Raw genomic sequence first — 10,446 nt, forward strand, 5'->3', positions numbered from 1 at the left:
CCCAGTTTATTTATCCTTCAAGTAAAGGGGTTGGATTAGATAATAATAAAAGTCCCTTCCAGATATCAATCCTTTGACCTATGATCACACTACACAAAGGAAGGAAATAACTTCTTAACACTTAGAGCTTTTCCTGAGGTGGAATGGGCGGCCCCTTGGGGTAGTGAGCTGCCCATCACTGGTGGTCTTTTGGCAGAGGCTGGATGCACCAGTTCTTGAGAATGTTATACAAGGGACTCATGATTTGGGCTGGATGATATTTTATCCTCCTCTGATGTCCTCCAGAGGACCTGCTAAACCCTCAAAAATGGACAGAGGACTAGAGCTGGAGAAGGATGGGAAGATACATAGGGGTAGGAGCAGGAAAAATCCAGAGGGAGTGGGGATGTTGGGAGTCAGGTGTCAATAGAGCTGATCACAGGTCAGGGCATGTGCCTGCCCAGAACAAGGATGAGAGGTGGGCGTGGACAGCTGCCCATGGAACTCTCCACCAACTGAAAGTCCAAAGACCACAAGGCGTGGCTGTGGCTGCTGCTGCCATCGTGTTCTTGCAGCCTGGGAAAGAAACCTCATTGTCTGCTGGGTGGGGCTACTGCCATCCTGACTGCTCCCCAGCACACACTTGTCTAGTGGGCTGATCCACGCTTCAAGGAGTCAGACGCATCAGCTGGACTTGTGGGGTCTGGGTCCAGAGCCGCAGGTAACAGGGCCATTGCGGAACGGGGAGTGGGGAAGGAAAAGAAGGGAGCCTGGTGACCTTGGAGCAGTGTCTCACCCTCTCTGGGCCCCAGGAGCCTGTGTTCTCACAGATCAAGGACCCTCAGGGGTCTTGACTGTCCAGGTCCACTCCTGATCCTAGGAATCCCAGAAGCATAGTCAGCTCTGGGTTTGATTAAGAAGCCGCTGCTTGAAAGAACAATGGAACCCAGACCCAGCCCTGTCACTGAGGGTCCAAGGGCATAAGGTGGGCTGCATCCCCTTGGCCTAGGATGATTGATTGGGAAAGCCCTAGCCCCAACCCAAAGAGAGTGAACTGAATCCCAATCCCCTTACACCTAGCTGGCAGATTCCAGTTGCTTCAGCTCCTGGGTGGTCTTTTCATCCAGTCCTAGGGGTAGACATTTGGGTCACAACATCAGTGATTTTCCCTCTGGCCTCTTTCTCACTCCCCAGACTTTTCCTAGATAGAATCAGGGATTTCAGACTGAATAGGGGTCTGGGGGTTCAGGATAGGATGGAATGGGTGAGTGGGGCTTTTGGTCTGATATCCACTATTACCAGATACTTAGATTCCTCTCTCTATCTCTATAATCTCTATCAGCCTAACGTCCTCCTTAGTCCTCAGTCTCCCTTGCCCTGAATCTCTGCTTTCTGGGGAGCAGCCATTGTCCGAGGACATAGGAAGTATTGGCTATGCCCTTTGTCCTATCACCAGTTCCTAGATTATGGGGAACTCTTATCACCAAGTGTTTCTTAGCCTCTTCCCATGAACAGAACACACAGTATAGGCAAAGAGGACGGGTGTCCAGGCCCCTCATCTCTCCCCAATAGGCAGGACTCAGAACCCATGGGGATAGAGGGACGTGGGGAAGATAATAGGACAAGGTCTCCTTTCCTCTCCTTTGAGTTTGGAAGTAGAGTTTGTCACACTCAAGAGTGAGATTTTGGGAGCAGGGGTGAGGAAAAGGAGGACTTAGACGGCGATAGCTATTATTTTACAGCACTTTAAAGTCTGCAAGATGTCTTACGTATTATCTCAATTGACCCTCCCAAAAACCTGGTGAGATAGGAACTATATTATCCCCATTTTACACATTTAGGAAATTGAGATTGAGAGAAATTAAGTGACTGGCCCAAAGACACACAGCTTATTAGTATTTGAGGTAGGCTTTGAACTCAGGTCTTCCTGACCTGAGCCACCTGGCCACCTCTATTAGGCACTTACCTAGGGGAGAAATGGGATCCCTGGGTTCTTAAGAGACTTTGTTTTGTTTTGGGTTTTTTGGGGGGGGTTTTAGGCAATTGGGGTTAAGTGACTTGCCCAGGGTCACACAGCTAGTAAGTGTCAAGTGTTCGGTGTGAGGCCGGATTTGAACTCTGGTCTTCCTGACTTCAGGGCCGGTGCTCTATACACTGCGCCACATAGCTGCCCCAAGAGACTTTGACCTACATTGTCTAGTGGGGTTCCCAAGGCAAGAAAGGGCCCAGGGAACCTATCTCCTCTCTTATCCCCTTAGTTTTTGTTATTGTTAGTAATTGTTATTATTGTTAGTGATTATTATTGTTGTTAGTAATTGTTATTGTTATTGTTAGTAATACATTTACTTTAACCAAAAGCATAGTGTTTTTATAAAAGCTCAGATAAATAAGTTGATGGTCCTCTAATTTATGTTTTTCCCAAGTTCCCCCAGTACCTTAGTAGACACACACACACACACACACACACACACACACACACACACACACACCCCTCTGAAATGTCTTTTCTGTCCAAGTAATCCATCATTCTATCTGTAAGATGGAGAAATTGAAGACTAGAAAAGAAAGAATTTAATGGTACCCTCACTCCAAAAGTTCCACAGAAGGCTGCTCCCCACCCCATCTAAAAACCTTTGCAAGCAGGAAAGCCCCAACCTGGTCATTAGTCACTGATTCTAGGGTCATAAATTGTACTCTAGGCCAATGTTAAGGGCTTGGCGCCTTGATCCATAGCACATGGTAACCTGGGCCCCTGCTTCCTGACCCTTCTGAGCTCTTGTAGGGAAAGGAGGGGCCTCAGCCTATGGTCTTTTGAATAAGTTTTGCAAACCAAATGTTGGGAATTCTGTCTCCTCAGAGTTTTAGGGTTATCCATCTGGAGCTAGAAGGGACTTCTGGGGCCCTCTAATTCCACCTCCTTATTTTACAGATAAGGAAACTGAGACTTAGGGAGTTGAAGTGACTTGGATTTACACCTAATTCTTTTGACTCCAAAGTCAGTGTTCTAACACTAAGGGAGGATACTGCTTCCCTCTTACAAACCCATTTCTCTGATGTTCTGGTGTGGTCTCTTCCCCTCACCCTCCAGATAGGACATTGGCTGCTAGGCCCTGCCCCATGAAGAGACATCCAGAGTCTTTGTGGGAAGGGTCTCAGGAGACAGAAGTTTGGGGGCTGGAGATTAGAGGAGTCTTACTTCTTGAGGCTATCAGATGGTGGCCTGAAAGGTCAATACCTGAAATTTTTTCCCTAGATTTCCAGAGCAGACCACCAGCATAAAGGATGGATTATGTCACTCACCAGGATGACTGGTCCCATCAGTGAGTCCCAGAATTTGTCAGACTCCCCAGACTCCATCACTCCTTTCCAAAGTTTCATTTCCCTTCCCAATGGTTTTCTTTCCCCTTCCTTCTCCCCCATCCCTCCTTTCTCCTCCTCCTCCTTTTTCTCCTCCTCCTCTTCTTCCTCCTCTTTCCCCTTCCTTTTCTCTTTCCCCTTCCTATCAAGAGTCTATTCCTTTCTCTCTTCTTGGGGGCCTATTCTAGTGTCTCCAAGACCCCCCCCCGCCCCTCCCTTTCGGACCTTTATCTCTGTATATCCAGTCCCCCCATCGCCCTTTTTGTACCCCACCATCTCCTGGGCACTGATCATATCTCTTTTTGGGTTGGCTTTCCAGACAGCCCAGGTCGGCCCTCAAGAGATCCAACAGCATATCCAGACCCAGCGGCAAAACCATTTATGGTAAGCTCCTCCTTCCCCATCCTTGCCCTGCTGTTCTCCTTCCCTTTCCTCCCCTTTCCTGTCACCTCCCACCATTTTCCTCCCTACTTCCCTTTCTGCCTCTTCCCCTTTCCTTCCCTTCCATACTTCAGTCCCTGCACCTTCCCTTCCTCCCCCTCACCCACACTTTGTTTCGCCCCACCCCCAGTCTCCTGACCTCCCCACTACCACCACCACCACATCCCAGCCCTTTCCCTTCTTTATCTTCTGCTCTTACCTTCAGAACAACGGAAAGAGTACTCTCAGACCATGGCTGCAGAACCCAACAACCTAAAGCAACGAGTGGAGGTGAGAACTGCTGCCCCCCAACACACACATACCCCTTAGGTCCCCCCCTGGCCCCCCAGAGGGTGTTTTCTTCTTCAGATTAAGCATGTTCAGTATTTTCAGTTAATCCTCACATTACATCATCCCAGGGACTTTCAATTTATCAGTGTCCTTTCTAATTTATGGGGGCCAGAACTGGATACAGTGCTCTGGATGTGGTCTGACCACGGTGAAAGACAGTGTTCTATTAATACCAATAACTCCCATTACATCGTAATTCGCTAGAACTGCTAGTTCTAGCTTACACATAAAAGGCTTTCTATAATGACTTATTGTCATTGATTATTTTAACCTGATCATAAAACTTTACATTTATGCCTATTAAATTTCATTGTGTTATCTTTAGCTAACTGTTACATCCTATCCTTTTGAGGTAAACTATTCTGTTAATCAGCATAGTAAGTATACTTCCTTCCTTCAGAAAGTGAGGGATGTTTGTTTTGTTTTGTTAAAAAAAGGAAAAGAGCGTGTCTGACGAAAGAGAGAAGGTGCTTTCAGAGAATGAGACGGTGATAACGCTAGAGGGGGGGGGCTAATTGTGAGTTTGAGGAGTCAGGAAAGACTGGAGGATCTGACTACAGGTGACAGAGTTAATTTTAGAGAAGAGAAGAAAAATCCCTTTAGAAAAACTAAGCCTGGAGGGGAAGATGAGGGAACAGATGTAGGCACAATGATTGACATGTTGGAATTAGAATGGGAGGACAAGGAAAGTTCACAACACAGGGTCTAGATATTTTCTGTCAAGCATGAGTTGAGGGGCAGCTAGGTGGCACAGTGGATAGAGCACCAGACCTGAGTTCAAATCTGGCCTCAGACCAAACACTTGACACTTACTAGCTGTGTGACCCTAGGCAAGTCACTCAACCCCAATTGCCAAAAATAAATAAAAATAAATTTTGAAAAAAGCATAAGTTGAGGTCATCTGCACAAGGTGGGCTAGGGGAATGGAGGAGGAAGGAAGAATGAGAAGATCAGGAGAAGAGAAGGTATAGAATAATCACTGTGGGAAGAAACCAAAGGAAAAGAAGGATTGATGAGCAATGATGAGGGGCAGGTTGTTGTCATCTTCCCTTGGTGTGAATCTGGCCAAGTCCACATAACTCTTAGTTATCTTCCAGCAAAGAAGTCCTGGACGGTGGCTTGGAAGTCAGCAGGCATTGTGAAAGTATAGAGGAGCAAGGAAATCTTGGATTACAATTACTTACATTTATATAACCCTTTCAAATTTACAAAGCACTTTTCCCTCAACAATCCTGTGAGGGATTGCATACTACAAATATTATTACGCTCATTTTACAGATGAGACAACTGAGGCTCAACGGGATTAATTGGCTTGACCATACTTAGGCAGCCAGCAAGTGTTATAACTAGGTTTTGAACTAACATCTCCAAGTGGAGGGGCAGGGGTGGGAAAGGAAGGTTGAGGTGAGCTGTAGTCCATCGTGGCCAGGAAAAAGCTAAAGGGTTGGCTGAGACAGGAGGGATTGAGTGGTTTAAGGTCATGGTTGGGGAGGTTTGGTAGGTTTGATGTGGAGTTGTTAAAACATCAGTAAGTGCCTCAAGGGATTAATTCCTAGTGCTTAACACAGTGACTGGCACATAGCAGGCACTTAAATGTTTGAGCAGTGTGGGCAATGAAAGGAAATGATCTTTACTATGGAGCTGGCTGTACCTTGTGATGATAATGATGGCTAAAAATCATTACTATTTATAGAGTGCTTTAAGGTTTGCAAACTTTAAGGTTTGTACACTTTACATTTTCTCTTCCCAACAACCCTGAAAGCTAAGTGCTATTATTGTCCCCATCTTATAGATGAGGAAACTGAGGCAGATAGATATTAAGTGACTTGCCCAGGGTAACCCAGCTAATAAGTTGGGCTGGATTTCAATGCAAGACCTTCTTATTCCATGTGCAGAGCTCTATCCACTGTACCACCTAGCTGAGGTCCAAGAGGGTGGCTATGCTAGAGGGTGGTTGATATTAGCAGATCTGGAGGTCCTCAGCATCCAGGAGGTGAGATCAAGTCTGAAGGCATGGATAATGATGGTATAATCCACCCTTCCTCTAAGAGATGGGTCAGCAAGAGTTGAGAGGGCCCAAAAGCCAGAGAAGAGGGGGTCAAGGGGAGAAGATCCAGAAGCTGCAAGTTCTTCCATTCCACTGGCTGGGAGGAAGGGTAGGGTCCAATGGAGAAGGAAGAAACAGAGATAAAGAATGTGAGCCAAGTGTTAGAATCATCTAGCAATGTGAAAGTGAATCATAGGTCATGGTCATAGACCATTGGCACAGACAACAGCGACAGCAATCAGATGAAGGTAATACACACAAATAATGTTGCTAAGCACTGGGGGAGAGTCAAAGTTTAGATAAAACACCGTCCCTACCCTCATGTGGAAAGATAACTGGTTTTGTAGTTAAAGGACCTGGGTTCAAGTTCTACCCTTGATGCTTACTACTTGTATGCCCTGAAACAATCCCCTTCACCTCCATGGCCTTCACTTTCCTCATCTGTAAAATGGAGGGATTGTATTCAGTGACCTCTGAGGTCCTCCCCAGCTCTAAATTGATATGATGATGAAGTGTAATCTGGTAGAAGACATGACATCCATCAATAACAATATGTCAATAGCATTATTTGTTTAGAACTCCCTCCATAATCTGTGACTTAAGAGATAAGACTTTGGGAGTTGCCTGAACTTGAGAGAAGTTAAGAGATCTGCTCAGACTCACTGAACCGGTAGGTGTCAGAGGTGGGATTGGAATCCAGGTCTTTCTGACTCTGCATACAACACTCATCACCTATACCATGTTGTTGTTCAATTGTTTTTCAGTCGTGTCCAACTCTTTGTGAGTCCATTTGGGGTTTTCTTGGTAAAGACATTAAAGTGGTTTGCCATTTTCTTCTCTAGCTCATTCCACATATGAGGAAACTGAGGCAAGCAGGGTGAAGTGACTTGCCCAGGGTCACACAGCTAGTAAGTATCCGAGGCTGGAGTTGAACTCAGGAAGATGAGTCTTCCTGACTCCAGGCCAGGCACTCTACCCACTATGACGCCACTTAGCTGCCCCTCCCCATACCATCCCACCTCCATAATACATGCTAAGTGTATCATTGAGTTACAACACAGAGTGGGATGTGATTTTCCCGACGGGGGATCAGAAAAGGCTTAATGGAGGCATTGGCATTTGAACTGGGCTTAGAGGATGAGTAGGAATCTACCCGGTGAAGAGGAAGAAGAAAGATACTCTAGATAAAGGGAACAGGGTGAACCATGACACAGGCAGGCAAGCACAGGCCGTCTGAGAGGAGGGGTCCAGTCTGTCCATGCCCACAGAATACATGGAGGGGAGAGACAGAAGATAAGGCTCCAACGGTACAGTGCCATCAACTACGGAGGGCCTCAATGTGAGGGGAAATTATTTAAAATTTACTTAGTAGGCCAGAGGAAGCCACTGAGTGTTGGTTTTTTGTTTGTTTTTTAATTTGTTTGTTTGCTTGCTTTATTTTATAGAGGGGTAACAAGACCAGATCTGTGTATATAAGGAAGGAATCTGTATATAAGGAAGGAAGGAAGGAAAGGAGATGATGAGAGACAGATAGACAGAGAGACAGAGACAAACAGAGGCAGAGAGAGGGGGGAGAGAAGAGAGAGAGAGACAGAGGGAGACAGACAGAGAGAAAAACAGAGAAAGAGAGAGGAGAGAGACAGAGACAGAGATGAGAGAGAGAGAGATCATATTTGTAAAGTGTTTAGCATAGTACCTGGCACACAGTAGGCACTTGTCATTCCCCCCTGCCCAATCTTGGCAATAGTATAAGGGATAGAAAGAGTGTATGTAGGAAGGAAGACCTGTTGGGAGGGTATTATAACAGTCCAGCGGCGATGAGGGCTTATGCTAGGTTGCAGTTAGAATAAAGAGGACAAATGAGATGGATATGACTGGTAAAGGTGGGAACAACACGTACTTGATTGGATATGAATAGTGAGGAATGGTGGCGGGGTGGGGATAAGCATTTATGCAGTGCCTACTGAATGCCAGTAAGTGCTTTTTTACAAATATGAATAGTGAAAGGAAGATAGGAGCCGAATGTGGAAGAGTAAGTGAGTGATAGGACCAGCAAAGGTACCACATGAGGGAACCTTCTAATTTATTTTTGCTTCTTCCCCAGTGCCCAGCTTGATTCTGAATGCAGAGTAGATATTTAATAAATGGTTGATGAATGAATATTATAGAAGTTTGAATGATGAGAAAATGAGAGAGGGCCGTGGTTTGATGGTTCTCAGATGACAGTGGGACCAAACAGTAAGCTCACCTCTGAGCCATTTAAGTTCTCCTTGGAAAGGGTAGAAGTATTGCAATTCATGGAAAAGGGGGGAGAGAACAAGCATTTATTAAGTGCCTATTGTGTACCAGGCACTGTGCTAAGTGCTCTTTTACAAATATTATTTCATATGATGCTCACAACAACCCTATGAGGTAGGTGCTATTATTATCCTCATTTACAGATGAGGGAACTTTATGTGCCCAGAGTCCTACAGCTAGTAAGTGTCAGTTAGGATTTGAACTCAGATCTTCCTGACTCTAGGCCCAGTGTACTATAAATCAGGTGCCTCTGGTTTGGACAAGCGACTGTCTCCAAGTATTTGCAAGATGTGGAATAGGGAAAGACCTTTTTTCTGCTTAGCCCCTGAGGGCAGAGCTAGGAGTAATGGGAGGCCAACTTCGACTCAATGTAAGGCATCTGGTAGCCGAACGGCGAGGCAGCTAGGGGGTGCCAGAGTGCACAGAGCACTGGCCTGGAATTAGGAAGATCTGAGTTCAAATGTGGTTTCAGACTGCGTGATCCTGGTCAAGTCACTTAACCCTGTTAGCCTCAGTTCTTCTATCAAATGAGCGCAATAAGGAAATGGCAAACCACTCCAGTATCTTTGCCAAGAAAACCCCAAACTGGGTCACAAAGAGTTGGACACGACTGAACGACAGCAAAGCTACAGGGCATAGGGCACTGGACTTAGAGTTAGGAACAACTGAGTTTGAACCCTGCCTTAAACACTTACTGTGTGATCCTGGCCTCTCCTAGCCTCAGTTTCCCCATTTGTAACATGGGTTTCACACTGCCAGGTCCCTTTAGTGTGACTAATGAATCCACATGAAATATTCACATTATCTGAATTTGTGCTCCATATTTCCACTGGGCTGGGATAAATTACTATATTTTACATAATTAGAACTTTGAATGGAGTAAATTCAAATGCATGCCAATGCTTCAAGTGACTCATTATTCTCACTAATCTGTGCCTGGCTATAACAGCATCTACCTCAGGGCCTTATTGCAAGGACTAAGTGAGATAACATATAATATACTGCTTTGAAGCAGTACACAAACTGTCTCAAAGGTCTTAATGCAGTATTAAGCTGAGAACTGTACTAAGACCTTTGAGACAGTCTGTATAAATGTCAGCTCTACGCTAGGCTCCTTCAAGCTGGAGTCAGATCGCTCACTCAATCAACAAGCGTTTCTTAGGCTACTGCTGTGTGCTGGACAGTGGATGGCCAACTGTCAGGGACTCCTGTTCAAGTAATAGGTGGACTAATGACGGCGAGCTCCCTTCCAACCCTGAGGATCTACAATTCTGAGAACCCAAGTGTGTGCCGAAGTAGGGAAGGATAGGGGAGATTTGAGGGTTCCGACAGAGGCTATAGGTTTGTTCACAGAGAGGTGGATGTGGGTAACAGAGGTGATCGAAGCATTAGTATAGGAGGCATTATGGGGGTCCATGTTAGAGGCAGGAAAGGGAAGTGGGTGGGAGAGGACAGGGAAAGAAAGAAAGAAAAAGAAAGGAAGGAAGGAAGAAAAAGAGAAAAAGAGAGAGAGAAAGGAAGGATGGAAGGAAGAAATGGGGAGAGAGAAAGAAGGAAAGAGAGAGAAAGAGAGAGGAAAAAAGGAAGGAAGGAAAGGAGGAAGAAAGAAAAAAGAAAGAAAGGAAGGAAAGAAGGAAAGGAAAAGAAGGAAGGAAGGATGGAAGGAAGGAAGAAAAAGAAAGAAAGAAAGAAAGAAAGAAAGAAAGAAAGAAAGAAAGAAAGAAAGAAAGAAAGAAAGAAAGAAAGAAAGAAAGAAAGAAAGAAAGAAAGAAAGAAAGGAAGGAAGGAAGGAAGGAAGGAAGGAAGGAAGGAAAGAAGGAAGGAAGGAAGGAAGGAAGGAAGGAAAGAAGGAAAGGAAAGGAAAGAAGGATGGAAGGAAAGAAGGAAAGGAAAGGAAGGAAGGAAGGATGGAAGGGAGGAAGAAAAAGAAAGAAAGGAAGGAAGGAAGGAAGGAAGGAAAGAAGGAAAGGAAAGGAAGGATGGAAGGAAGGAAG

General features: G+C 45.4%; 1 protein-coding gene across 1 annotated transcript in view; it reads left to right on the top strand.

The window, feature by feature from the left end:
- Window positions 1-3,230: 3,230 nt before the first annotated feature.
- Window positions 3,231-10,446, top strand: part of LOC114039102 (epidermal growth factor receptor kinase substrate 8-like protein 3) — a 17,376-nt gene continuing 10,160 nt past the window's right edge. Inside the window, exons 1-3 of the mRNA XM_027856745.1 lie at window positions 3,231-3,299; window positions 3,656-3,720; window positions 3,983-4,047. Of these exons, the coding sequence (XP_027712546.1) occupies window positions 3,262-3,299; window positions 3,656-3,720; window positions 3,983-4,047 (168 nt within the window). The 5' untranslated portion in view covers window positions 3,231-3,261. The remainder of the gene's footprint in view (window positions 3,300-3,655; window positions 3,721-3,982; window positions 4,048-10,446) is intronic.

The sequence above is a fragment of the Vombatus ursinus genome, unplaced genomic scaffold (assembly GCF_900497805.2).
Source record: "Vombatus ursinus unplaced genomic scaffold, bare-nosed wombat genome assembly UNPS02011613.1, whole genome shotgun sequence".
In the NCBI taxonomy this organism is placed as follows: Eukaryota; Metazoa; Chordata; class Mammalia; order Diprotodontia; family Vombatidae; genus Vombatus; species Vombatus ursinus.